At 41.3% G+C, this 14,479-nt stretch overlaps 1 protein-coding gene across 1 annotated transcript in view; it reads right to left on the bottom strand.

Moving 5' to 3' along the window:
• Positions 1-2,733: 2,733 nt before the first annotated feature.
• The window catches only part of arid5b (AT-rich interaction domain 5B), a 95,940-nt gene continuing 84,194 nt past the window's right edge, over positions 2,734-14,479 (bottom strand). The window contains exons 8-10 of the mRNA XM_070542486.1: positions 14,068-14,165; positions 5,050-5,248; positions 2,734-4,892 (exon numbers count right to left, since the gene is read on the bottom strand). Coding sequence (XP_070398587.1) covers positions 2,898-4,892; positions 5,050-5,248; positions 14,068-14,165 — 2,292 coding nt within the window. The 3' untranslated portion in view covers positions 2,734-2,897. The remainder of the gene's footprint in view (positions 4,893-5,049; positions 5,249-14,067; positions 14,166-14,479) is intronic.

Genomic DNA, 14,479 nt, shown 5'->3' with positions numbered 1-14,479 from the left:
CCACTAAATATTTCAGCCACTTAATGGTATTGTGTTGAAGAATGACTATAATTACACACAGTGTACAAAACATTTGGTTTTGCTAGTTTTTGCTGACCAGAGAGCAGTTTGAAAAAGTCAGTGACTGTTTTTCTCTCATGATCCTACAGATTCATTCTAAGTTCAGGTTAGGAAAAAGATTTATTAAGACTGAATGATTTTTCTTTTTCTAAATTCACGACTGAATGTAGTTTTTTTTGTTTTTGACTAAAAGGTTTAGGTTTATTTAGTCCTAACAATGCATCTGTTTAGACTTTTTATTGGCTTGTTTTTCTACCAGTAAGTAGAAAAAGATGCAAGTTTTTTTCTAGTGCAACTTCATTTTAGTGCAATGAAAACTAAATATATAATTTGTTATTGTTTCTCAGAAAGTGCAATTCCTTCTCACTTTGTTGTCTCAGAAGCTATAACTCTTCTCTTTTATTATTATTATTAGAGCTGATCTGCAATAAAATGACCTACATTCCACCCTGGTGAGGCCGCTTTATTTCTGCTGAGCTTAGAAGTATTTCTGAATACTTTTCATGTTAAAAGTTTACCAGAGGGTGGCAATAAAAGTCAAAGCATGGCTTTTATTGCAGCCCAATTCACATCCCATAGAGATACAACATGCACTGGCACATTTCTCCACTGCAGCAAATGCTGAAGAGGCTTTTCTGGCTCCCCGCCCAGAAGTGGCCTGTTGTGAAGATTAAGGCGGATGGAATCTCAAACTCAGATAATAGTAGTACAATAATAAAACCGCATTTACACTGCATTTATTGGGCAGAGAAAAATAAATACCACTATGATGCTTGCACACTGGTCTTCCATAGCAATTCATGTGTAGTTAAAAACACAACTGAGGAGATGTTTATAGTAAAATAGTTTAATTAAATATACAGGAGGTCATATCATACAAAATGTCTATTTATCTTGCACGCCAGCTGGATGATTGGTAAACAGATGGCTATGGTATCAAAACTTTTATTTTTTTAAAGATGCACATGAATGGAGACAAAGTAAAACAAATAAATCTTGATTTGTAGTGTTTGAGCCTATCAGGAAATAGCAAATAAAGACACAGCTAGTTTGTGTAACTGATTTTTATGTTTTTTTAAACTATTTACAGATTATAACAGTTTATATGAGAACAACCACGCAGTTCTATCTACAGAGCTATTTACACCCAAAATAAGACTAGAGAAATGATTTATGATTTGATCCCGTCTGAATGTTCTGTACAAAAGCCAGTTTTACCTACACACAGCAAAGTACAGTACTTAATGAGAAATGAATTCAGTAAAACCTTACAGCTTTTTTTTATTTATTATTAAAACACCAGAATTGTGTATTTCGACTATCCTGGATTACATTTTATAGTGGTTGTAAAAAGCCAGTGCAGGTGTTGTCGTCCTACCTCGGGCTACGGAGCGCGGCAGGCTAACTTTATGGAGTCTGGTACCTTTTCATCACTGCTGTAGAACTCATAGTGCACACATGTTCTGCAGATGACCGACACCAGACCTGCGTGCTCATCGAATGTCACTAAATCTTACTTAATCTATGTATATATGCTGCACAAGAAAAATAAAAGCATTAGGTTATAGTTTGTTTACATTTTTTGAAGTTTTGTGGCTTACTCTTTAGGGTCTGGCGTCTTAAAGTGTGCCATTCATTAGTTTTTTCAATCTGTGCACCGAGTTTGACACTAAAGTGACAGTAATATCGACATTCCTACCCTGCTACAGAGGATCAACCTTGACAAGTTTAGTGCTAAATCTAATCCAAGACTGTGAAAGGCACAGATATTTGCAAAGCAGTGATATTCTAAGTGACAACATCCCTCTCAATCATATAATGAATCTTTTTTAGGGGGTTGAACAAGAGTCTGTTGAGCAAGAAAAGAGCTTTTCAAGTCACGAACAAAAAGATGAAATACTTTTTTTTTCTTTGTGGTGAGCATTCCACAGCAGACAGCTGCTTCATTATGCTGCTTCAACAGACAAAAGCAAGCCGCAACAGTCTTCTCATCGGAGGTCAAATTACTTTCAGTTTGGGAAGTTAAAATTAGACCCGCTTTTCATCAACTCCGAACAAATAAACATTCATGACTTGTCGATGCGACAGCTAGTTAAATTTGAGCTAAAAGATTTAATGAGCACAAACCTGAAGTGAGTAAAGTCTACAGTACATCTGTCGAACACAGCACCTCTGAATGTCGGGTTGTGATAAAACAGTTGTGGTGTTGAGCAGCGCCACGGTGAGCGTTACGGTTCGTTCCAGTCGGTCCAGGTGGATCCACCGTGGCACAAACCAGCACCGGAGCTCAGCGTGAACACGTGTAAACAGAGGCCTGATGGGTAATAATCAGCTGTTTAACACTGTTTGCAAATATCAACACATGTCTAGGTATATTTTAGTTGTAGTGTTTTATTTTTGTTGTTGTTTTTAGGCAACAAAGTTTAGCCCTCAGACGCAGTAAACAAATGGCTTTTCCCCGTTGCCCTTTGCTTTTTCTGGAGCAACATCCTGACTGAGAGCGGCACACTGATCTGTGAGCATATACACGTGAGCGTTTGTGCAAATAGGGATACAAAAGCAACAAAAATAACGTACGGTAAGTGGTGATACAAATAAAGAACAGTGCAAAGTATATAAACAAAGGCATACACATGTTAAAAAAACAAAACAAAAAAAAAAAGGAATTTTCAGCCTGACTGAGTGATGCATTTATCAGTTTGTCATCAGTCATGTGATCAGTGTTTTGTCTCGACTGAGAGCCATTAGCCCCAAACGAGAAGGGCATTTAAAAAAAAGAAGCAGACACTTTTTTGTTTGTTTTTAAGATTGAGGGTGAAATAAGAGTTTTGTCTCCCTCACAGTCTGGTGCTGGGGTGTACCGACGACAGTTGAGGTGGTGGGAGGGTGGAGAGGGGGTAGAGGTGGTGTATTAGGTCTCCATACAGCGCTGAGCCACCTGGCTGCCTGTAGAAGTGATGTGGGCTGGGGCTGGAGGCCAGCAGCTGCCTGTGGAGCATCATGGAGTGGATGGCGAATGGGGTAACGAGGGGCGACACCGCCGATTGGCTTTTTAGATACTGCAGACCCGGATGCTGGTGGAGCCCGTCCTGGGCGCTGGGAGACACCAGGGTACTGTGTGGGTAAATGCCAGCGTAGAGGGGTGCAGCATGAGGTGTGGGGAAGGTGGTTGTTGGGTGGCCCTCGGGGAGATGATTGTTGAGGTGAATGGCATGGGCTGGCTCAGCGGGTTTTAGCTCCTCTGGGTCGCTGCGGCGGATTGTGCTGGCAGGGTGGATAGGCGTCACCACGCGTACTTTCCTTTCTAAAGGGTCTTCGCTCTCCAGCTCCACCAGGCTCCGCTTAATGGGCCGAATGGGACTACTGAGGGGCAAATCACCTGATGTTTTGGAGCTTGGAAGTGACTGCGATGACTCTGTTGAGTTCTGCTTAGGGGGAGAGATTGTCATAGGAGGTACTCTGCATGCTTTAGGATGGGAATCTAAACCGTGGTGCATGATGGGATAGGAGAGACCGCAGAAAGGGGGCTTGGTGAAGGAGACCCTCTGAGAGAGAGGTTTAGAAATTGTAAAGTCTCTGGGCTCGTCATCAGCCTCTCCATTCTCTCCATGTGTTTGAGTCCTGTCGCTGTAATGAGATCTGAAAGCCAAGCTCTCCTGCTCCAGGCTGCCACAAACAAAGCTTTGGCTCCCTTCACAGTCCCTGCTATAGTGCTCTCTCCGTTCTCCACTGGGGAAGCCAGCCATCCGCTCCTGGCTCAGGCAGCTCTCGGTTTGTCGGTACAAACTATGGAGGTGAGGGGATGAGTAGCAGTCACCTGGGTAGCTCCTGGACTGAGCTTCTGGGCCTTGAAGTAGCCTCTCCCCAGAAGTTTCAATGTTATCTTGGGTTTTGGGTCGGGGTAGGTATGGCTGCCACGGTGCACTGGCTTGAAGCTGAAGGTGATGGCTTGTCCGGCAGCTGTAAGTATCTGCAGACTCTGCAGCAGTGCGCCTCTCAGACTGCCCACCAGTGGGCTGTGGGTGGGACTTGCTGCTCTGGGCAATCTGAATGACTGATGGCCTGAATATGGGCGCTACCTCAGGTATGCTGTCCGACCCCTTCTGTCTATGTCCCACCAACTCCTCTTCACTCTTTCTCTTCTCTTGCTCCCGTTCGGGGACTGATACAGCAGGGAGAGAAGACGAAGGTTGAGACTGAAGAGAGAGAGACGAAAAGGGGTAGGAGTTGGACTCGCACACCTGGGAGAGAAGTTTCTTTTTAGCTAAGGGAGACATGACCCCCTGGCTGGTTTTGCAGTAGGCAGCCGTCTGTCCAGTGCCCTGCATAGACTCCTTCTTAATCACTACATAGTCCTCTTTCTCTGGAAATGAATCCGTGCTTAGATCTATACACTGTCCCTCTGCCTGCTTACACATCGGCAGCACCTTCCCCACTCTCCCGCCGTGATTTTCAATCGAGTTTTTGACCTTCGAGAAGTGCTCCGGCAGAGCAACGTGTCCAGCAGGTTTATTTGGATCCCAACGGTGAGGCAGATAAGGATGTTTTGGGATGAAATGCCCTTCGGTTTGAGATTCACCCACAAGTTTAGCTTGGAGGGCCTCACTGATTTGTCTCCATTCGGGTTGGGGAGAAGGTCCTGTGTGGAGGGGGAAACCACCATGTGGCGCTCTGCAGTCAATGGGGGAAGTCTGATCCACCACCAACGACTCTTCTTTCTTCAGAGTGAGATGCAATTCTTCCTCCTCTATTATAATTGGCTCACATTTGAGAGACACCTCCGTTTTTATGGCTGTAGAGAGCTCATCGCGGTCTTCTTTTAACTTTGTGTTCTGCGTAAAGAAAAAGGTAGGTGCCGTGTTAATCCTGAAAATTGTGCACATTCATTTGAAATTTGGGAAATTCAAAAACTAGAATTCAAAACTCAAAAAAAAAAAAAAAAAAAAATTCAGAGTCAGAAACCATCCCGATGAGTATGTTTTGACTGACCTGTGTTTGTTCTTCTCTGCTCTCCCCTTTATCCTTTTTACTCCCTGGTTTGGGGGCTTTCAGCTTCTTGGCCCCCACTGCTTTTGCTTTGGCTCCGGCTGTGGACGCCTTGTCTTGGCTCTCTTGTTTCCTGGGTTTGGCCAAGGGGAGGGGCTTATCCTGCTCGCCTTTCAAGTTCCTCTCATAAGGAAGAAGGAGCCTGAGGGGGAAGAAAAAAAACAGGCAACGGAGAGATGATCAGGTTACGTCATGCCAAAGTTATGAGGCCCCGTTAATCACTTACTGCATTGCACGATCAGTTTGATTCTTAAAAAAAAAACAACCAACAAAAAAGGACTTGGAATCAATTCGATCAAAGCAAAGTACAATTATAAATAAAATATGCATTCCTCTCTTTTTTAAAAACACCAAAACCAGCTGCAAATGTGTGTTGTGTTATATACTTTGCTTTTAAACCTCCTGTTTTTAAAACATGGAAAGCATTAACAGTTCTATTGTAATTAAGTCGGGTTAGGGGGGAAATCCAGGCTCAGATTGAAACCAGAGTGTGTGTGTGTGTGTATGAATGTGAATAATGAGTTGTCCCCTGCCGAGAAAGATCACATTTGGTATTACTTTAAATTCAGGGGAACAGAATGTGTGTGTGGGTGTGTAACGTTACTGTGGTGGGAAATGAAAAAGAAGGAAAAATCTACAGGAATTTGAATCAAATGCTTATAAAAACAACTTGAAGCATTTGATATTTACTTCAGCGCACAATAAAACGATTAAGGACAGAAACCCTTTAGATTAGTCAAATATTTTCAGATGCAGCAAACGTGCTCGAGTTTTTAAATCTGTATTGTAAAGCTTTATTAAATTAATACTAAATGACAGGGAACATTACGCAGAATCAACATTCAACACGTTCTGACTTCTGATATTTCTCTTCTGAATAAATTCCATGTCGGTTTTCCATATATGATGTTGTAAGTAATGGGAACATTAGGCTCTGGATAACATAATAACACCCGTGTGTAAAATAATGACATAAAGAAACCAGCAGGGGAAACTTTTAGACTTTTATTACTCAGGGAACAAAATGGAAATTGGCACAGAACCAGAAATAAGAAACGGCATCGAGGAAGGAACCAGAAGCGAGGAACTCCAATGCTCCAAACTTCTGAAATTCTTTAAAACCTCTGTCAACTTTTATGGAATAACAATCCGTGAACGCCAGACAGAAACATGATTTCTTCAGTCATGAGAAGAAGAAAAAAAGCCGTCTCATGTTACGACAACAGACAGTTGCATTATTCCTTTTAAGGGACAAGGCGGTAAAACAAACAATGAATCAAGAGCTGTTTCGCCTCCTCTTCAAAAGAAAAAAAAAAGCCTCTGAGAGTTCAAGAGGCTCTGTGGGATTTTTTTTTTATTTTTTTTTTATTTCTTCTCTGAACAAAAGTGCTGGCAGGGAAAGCAGTGAAACTACATTTCATACAGCTGGTCTGGCACCAGGCCCCGGGCCAAGAAAGGAAATGTACTATTAAATGTGACTTATTGGAGAGACAGAGTGCAAAAAGGTTGTGAAAGAGCAAAGAGGAGGAAAACAGAGAGAGAGGAAAAAAAGGGGGGAGAGGGCATGAAAGGAGAGGGATAAAGGCATGTTAATGAGTAAGTAAAGATTAGATGGGCAGACTTAGGAACGTTTATAACAAGTGGGACAAAATCCTTTAACCCTCTGGAGGCAGGCGTTGCAGATTTGCAATGTTAAAACCTACCTACCTGGTTACTCCACATACGTACTTCATGAGCATTTTTTAACTCAGAAGTACCCCTGAAGGATTTAGTTGTTCGTCGTTTTATCAAAACTTATTTTGAGCCTGAGAGGGTTAAAGTTCTTAATATTTAGGAATTAAAGACCAATAAAAAGCTGTGATTCATACGGTGATGAAAATGAGATCAGGCAAAAGATTTAAGGCAGTTAAATAACTGGATATTTACCAGACGGGATTGTTAACTATCTGCTCGATCTGTGGGAAAAAGATGGCTGACTTGGCCTGAATCGACTTTGTGGAATGTCAATGGGGGGGGTTGCTGGCCCAGTTAATGTAAGAACTGATCCCGGGAAATTACTGGAGCCTTAAATAGTCTCGGATAGAAAAGTCTAAGTTGTTTTGTCAGCCAGAGAAACAAAAACCAGCCCCAGGAAGTCCCTGTGCACCGTCAGAGCTGTTTGCTTTGTTAAGAAAATTTGATGTTTCATCAAGAACTGTCGCCGGTTAAATGATGTGATTAATTCAATCGTACTTTTCCACATTTTGTTACTGATCCAGCCACAAATAACTGCTGTACAAACAAAGATCTAATCGCTTTTCCTATTTGTCACTTTATAAAAATGTTAAAGATAAAAAAATAGAGCCATAATAAGGTCATCAGTGTGACAGATTGGAGTAATTTGAAGCAGTTCACATACAACTAAGTCATGATTGTGCAATGTGATATAATAAGCACTTTGTCACACAATACCACTATGAGTAGCAATTTCCTCCAAGGCAGAGAAAGAGTTGAGCTTGGCAGCCGGTGGATTATCTGAGACAAAGCCAGGTGTAGTTAATCGGCTGAGCCACTAGGGGGAGAAGGCTGCACTGACAGATTCCAGGAAAAATAAATAATTTCATCAGGAGAGCAGAGGCAACATTTTTATGAGGTCAATAAATACTTAACTTTACCTCCTGCCAATTTATCACCTGGTTGTTTAAGCAGCTGTTTCCATGTTGATCAGAAAGGAAACGCAGATTAAAATTTAAAATAAGTCAGAAATGGAAAAAAAAAGTTAAAGAGTTGCTTCATTTATGTATGTAATGCATCACTGAGAGTGTAACTCATCAAACCAGCTAAGCAGGTCTGTGTCCATATAATGGATTACATACACTGCATACATATATACATTACATTCATGCCTCAAAGCTCCTCTTTTGTCTCCATGCCAAACCACTTGAGGTGACCCTCATTCATGCAGCTAAAACGGGGGGTGTGTGTGTGTGTGTGTGTGTGTGTGTGTGGGGGGGGGGGGCAGCACAGGAATGTATGAAAACTTAAGTTCTTTGTCAAGTCTGAAAATACCAGATTTAAAATGACCTCTATTGTCCCCCTGGGGTTTGCTCTCATTAGCGGCGGTCGCTGCAGCTCGTCGTAAATGTCCGCTGTAGCAGGTGTGAACCCAAAGTGTGTAAAATAAATGTGAACTATTCTGCATAAAGGAACACTCAAGACTTTGAGTCACGCAGCTATTAAATCCTCATAATGTACAGAACTTGTTTCTTTTTACTGCCTCAAGTGGACTTAAATTTACTTTGCGGTTGTTAATCTCAGCTGACTTAAATAGATCCTCATTCAGGCGATCGCCCGTCACACACCAGTGGTATAATTCATAAGGATCCAGAGGCATGCCCAGAGAGGGGGCTGGGGGGCATAGCGCCTCCAGGAGACAGAAAAATATCTAGAACATATTAACATTAAAAACATAAAATCTAGAACATATAAACAACAAAATATAAAATGTAAGATGACATTTGGAAGTTTGGTTCATGCTCCAAAACATTTCTGAAAGTCAGGCTACTGGGTTCAAACAAAACATATATTTCATTGATATTTTTATAGGTTTTAAAGCTCACTTATTTCTGTTGTTAGTTGAAAATTATAAAAAATATTTACAAATTAATAGTTAAAATTCACTAAAATGATAATCACTAAATGACGTGTATTTAATCCAAAGTGCACCATCCTCTCTTTTCTAAAAGAAAGTGTCAATTTTATTTAGATAAATTTATGCATTTATTCCACGGAAAAATATCATAGATAATCATTGATAAAAAGTGCCCCATTGGTAATGTGCCTTGACTTTATTTTGTTTTATAGTAGCCAAATAGATTATGATTAATGCTTTTAAATAAATAAAAAATCAAAGTTATTAAACATTTACATGTGCCACCCTTGTCCAAATTTGTGCCCCTTTCTGGCCACCCCAAAAATACTTTCTAGACACGCCACTCTAAGGACCTGATTAAACTCCACACATAAGGAGATCTCACCCTAATGGGATTTGTTGGACTGTTTCTAAAAAAATAAAAATAAAAACGTTCTCACTGAATGCTCAATGAAGCATTTGTCACAAAGAAACCATCCAGCTCTCAGAGGTTAAAATAGCTGGCTGCTATTTTAGTGTAAAGAACACGCAGCTCTTTGGACGCTTTCCCACCATAGCTCAAGTCCAGATTCAGTGAAGAGTCACAGAGATACAAAGAATTTGGCTGGGGCTTTTTGATCCAGACAACATGTTGAGACATTGTTTATAGTGTTAAGGAATGCTGACAGGACACACAAAACAACGTTCTCACGTTGCAGCCGTCCCTTTCCCTCCTTTACAGCACTTTCACGCTTTTAAAAAATGTTTGCTTAGTAAAATTTATCATCTTTGCCATCATTTTCCTCCATAACATGAAAAAGATCCTTCTATCCTGCTGCAATCCAATTCTAGAATAACTGAAAAGGGCGAGTTAGAGGATAATGCAGCACATCTGATGTATCTGCCAAACAGCACAGAGATGCTGATGAGTGCATGATTCTGGGTAGTGAACAGAAGAAGATTTACGAGGAACAAAGAAAGCTGCTGTTGCTTTTTTATTTTTTTCTAAGCCAAATTTTTGCCCTTATTCAGTTACTGTCCTCGGCTTAAAAAAACGACTCAAGATTTCCTAGAAACGTGCTTTATACAGAGAAGCATCGATACAAAGATGAACGAATAAAGGCAGAATCGATAAAACATCTAGTTGGCAAAAATGGGAACAAGCGTGCATGTGTCTTAAAAGAAACAGATATCTGCATGATCTGAGGATATTCCACCAGCCCTGTGTCCTGTGCATCTGGAAAACATTCAACACTTTCTAAGATGAAATGATTTAACCCAAATTAATAAAAGAAATATGTAAAAAAAAAGTACTCTTCTGCAGTCTTTGCTGTTGCTCGAAACCTCAGAGTATTTAAATAGCAAATTATTCTAAATTGCTTCTCTGTTGCCATGGATACCCCCCCCCCCCCCACCTCAATGCCAACCCCGATGTGCAATTACATTAGAGTGCCAAGGCACGGTGAGGTATTAAAAATGTGTTACTGGCAGAAATGAACAGAGATAGTGGAATGTGATGTTTCAGTAACAAGAGATCACGTAGGAAACCGGGAAGATTAAATATGTAGGAGCTGTTAAAAGGCGCTGACCTGTATAATGAAAGAAACAGCATGGAGTGCAAGGCGGGAGAGTTGGGGGGGGGGGGGGGGGGGGGACACACAGAGAAAATGGCACAGCACAGAAGCAAAAGGCAGTCTATTTCAAGGTTATTGATGCCATCTTTTTCATGACCTCATTTTTAATTCAGAGCGCTGGGCCCTGACAGCTAATCTTGGGAAACAGTTTAAATAAATATCATTAAAGGGTTATGGCTAACCCCCTCCTCCACCCCCCACCCTCGGCTCGGACATTTCTGCATTGATTTGTTTAACTCCTGGTGCACTAATGAACAACACTCTGTGACTAAACAGCAGTAACTTTGAAAATGACAACTAACTGAGGTTATCTCCTGCTCAATTCCTGCAATGCAACTCCATTTCTACGGATGATTACTGCCTGCTCCTGGACAGCATAAATATAGTGATTACGCCCTTGGCTCCATCTTTCACAATAACATCTCCTAGGAAACCATTGGATGTGATTTTACCATTAAGGGATAATGTGTATCATTTAAAACGAGAGCTGAATGCTTGTGGATGTTGGCGGTCTTTAACCCAAATAACACCAAAGACAGCCAAGAATACCCTCTTAATTGAAAAGAATTGTGTCCTGAATTATTGTTTCCTTTTTCTGCTGCTCGCTGGAGGATTTCACATCCCGTTTGACTCTCGACTTTGCACCGCTGGAACTAGTCAATCTTTCAGAGTGAGCCCTTGAAACATAGATGTTGCTCCGGTTCCCACATTGCACATTCCTGCTTGTGAATTATATTTCTGTGGCACGTTGACTAATGATTAAAGGTGGAAACAAAGACGCCTCTGGGGAACAAACACACACTTCAGCGAGCCTACAAACAGCTTCATTCATCATGCAGAGAGAATGGTCGTGTTTGCTGAGTTAATACATTGAAGCTAATTGCCCTCCGAGCAGCCCAAACACCAAGGCTCAGCTAAAATTAGTCCCCTGAATGGAAGCTCGCTCAGCTTCAGCTGATTTCTCCCTCTCTCGCGTACCCCATCACCCCAGCGTCGCCACCTCCTGCGTGCACCTTCTCTGTGTCAGCCTGATATTCACTGCAGTGTGTGGATATTATTGCTTTGTATTGATTCAGCATTATTTTCTCTCAGCTGCTTCACGGTGGCTGGAGAGGGAAAGGCCAGCGCAGCAGCAGTCACACCTCAGCACATCCCATGTGAGTTTTATCCGACTTCACCCACGCTCCTACAACCCTATTTACACTTTACACTGTAATGAACGATTTAGCCTTTCAAATATGCTCTTATAGTGATTTATAGACATTACAAAACAAGAATAAGTCCATTTTTTTTGCAGGGATCTAACTTATTTGAAACCACATATTGATATCTATGCCAACCAGCTGTATAAACAGCAGGTCCTGTTTTGAAAAAGTTCCATTTGAGGCAACGGAACGTTTAGAGTCGTATTATCAGCCTGTCAAAAATACAACACAATAAACAGCACACTCTCAGGAAGCTATGGTTTTGCAGATTTCTTGGAAAAGCCACACCAGCCACTGCTGCCTGAGCTTGCAAATTTGCTTACAGCGTGCAATCTTGACACAATCTGAATCTGCCTCGCTCCCTCATATGGCACTGCTGGCATCTTCGCTGTAATACTGACAGGTGTGTAAGTGTGTGTGTGTGTGTGTGTGTCTGTATTGATGCATGAACCTGCAACAGCCAGACGGATGTGGAGAGGGTCGCCAACCAGGAGGAATGACCTGCTTGACGAGCGACTGGTTATCTCTTACTGGAAAGGTGGTATTTGCCATTTGTTTAACCTTGGGAAGGAGGCTCTGCTGTGTGTGTTTGTGTGTGTGTGTGTGTGAGAGAGAGAGAGAGAGAGAGAGAGAGAGAGAGAGAGAGAGAGAGAGAGAGAGAGAGAGAGAGAGAGAGAGAGAGAGAGAGAGAGAGAGAGAGAGAGTGTGTGTGTGTGTGTGCGCGTGCAAGTTCTGCTGCATAATGCCCATACAGCCCCCTCAGGATCACACCCATATGCTTGCTTTGGTTTGGTAATACCATCTGAGTGATTATGATGCAGAGTTTCAAAACGCTGCAGCATCTGACTGAATCCTTAAATGAATACATTAAAGTATCTTTTATTCAGTTTCTGTGCTTTTGGTGCATATTTAGAGAAAATTATAGTTACTGAATTCATGTTTTTCATGTAGGTCAGTTAATAATTCAAAACACTGCTGTTATTTTGAGGATTTTAATCCTCTTTGGTTTGTTTGTGGTACAGAATGAAAGGAAATTACAGCACTTTTCCCCCCTAAAGCACCTTAGCGTTGATCAATTAGTTCCATGAAATTGACTGATTCCCATCTGGCTGTAGTTTTTAGGTTAATTCAGAAATATGCTACATTACATTAGATTTTATTTCCCTGTAATCAAAGTGCCTTTTTCCAACATTTGGGGGCTGGGTGGGGTTTAGTAGCTTAACTCAGAGATAATTCTGCATGTTAACTGGAAAACATGGGAATTAAACTAGCAACTTTTAGGCTTACGTGGCTATTTTGGCCATTTTGATGGTGCGTCTAACCCTAATCCTTTTGAGTTAGCTGAGTGATATGACCAAAATCTCATATCTGAAAGGCTTTCTACTGGAAAAGTTAGCTAAAGCCATGCTAACGCTAGCTGAATTAGGGTTTTGACAAAGATTGCAGTTGCGCTGACTGATTGTGCACCGATAGAACTTACTGAAAACCAAACGTAGATGTTGCTCGGGTTTACAGTTTGTTTTACCAAGACCCTGCACACATGTAGCTGAGTATCTCACAGAACAAAGGTATTTTCTACGTTTGGCTGGCCATCCACACGATAGGGAAGATGTATGGCACCAAAAACCATTCTTTCAACAACTCAGACAAAGATGGAGAGTTGTGAATTCTCCATTGTCACCATTTGCTTGTGGATGTAAATAACCAGGAGTTTACATTTCGCAACATCACTGGCCGCGACAAAAATGTCACCTGTGCGACCTGTGTTTACACTTGTACTTACAAGCTCAATTACTGCTCTGTGTAGAAGACCACAAGTGAAGGACAAGGTTTAAGGACAGTTATTGCCCACCACCTAATTATTCCACATCTGAGGAATGTTTTTTTTTTTTGGCAAAGTTGGCAACAATTTTGGGAACTACTGCCACCTACAGGCCTTTGAATGTGCTTCACAATGCACAGGATTTGTTGTTAAAAGTGAGGTGGTGTGAATCCAAGTTTTTATTCCAAGATGGTCAGGGAAGAATATTCGGTTATGCATGAACCCGGCTACATGTGTCCACGGACTTAAACCGTCTGCAGCAGACCTCTTCTCCTTAGCTCACCACAATCTTTCCTCTCACACCTGCCCCCTTTTACGCACACGCACACACATCCAAAATCTAGTCTAAAGAAAAAAAATACCAGATTGCTGAAATTGCATCAATGTAGTACTTCTCGATTAGAGACAAGCTCCTCGGTTCATTTTTATCCTTCAATGTTAACTTAACATTATGTTTTTAAATGCAGTGACATCGCTTAAAAATGTCAATATTTGTCCTGTGGTGTTGCTAAATCATATCAGACCCAGACTGAGAAAGTCTGCTCGCTTAAAACAATGCTAACTGTGCGTGCATGAAAATCCAGTGTGATGCCTAACTCCAGGACTAAATATATATATATATATATATATATATATATATATATATATATATATACACACATGCATACATATATATACACTATAACTCACCTCTCGTAGTGTCTCCGTGTACACGTGGCGGCGCTTGTGCTGCTGGGGTTGCCACCCAATTCATCATAAACATGCTTCCACTGTCTGCGCACAGTGATCTGGAGGAACAGATGAAAACAACACAAAGAAAGGACAATAATAAGAAGAAAGTCAGACCAGAGAGAGAAGACTATGAAAGTGGAAGGGGAATAATTGAAAACACGATAAAAGAAAAATTAGAAAACACAAAAATGGTTGACATCATTTCAAGGTCTTGAGGAGTTACTGAGTCACAATGTTCCAGTTATTAAATACACTTCACTCAATTCTCTGACACAATAAGCTCAGTTAACATCATGCAGTCAGTTGTTCCTGCTCTAATCCCTTATCCCATAACAGATGGGAATAACGAACAGCCTCTGTCATAAAACAC

This window comes from Nothobranchius furzeri, chromosome 12 (assembly GCF_043380555.1).
Source record: "Nothobranchius furzeri strain GRZ-AD chromosome 12, NfurGRZ-RIMD1, whole genome shotgun sequence".
Classification (NCBI taxonomy): domain Eukaryota; kingdom Metazoa; phylum Chordata; class Actinopteri; order Cyprinodontiformes; family Nothobranchiidae; genus Nothobranchius; species Nothobranchius furzeri.
Note: the sequence above shows the minus strand (reverse complement) of the source record. Positions and strands in the feature narration are given on the sequence as shown.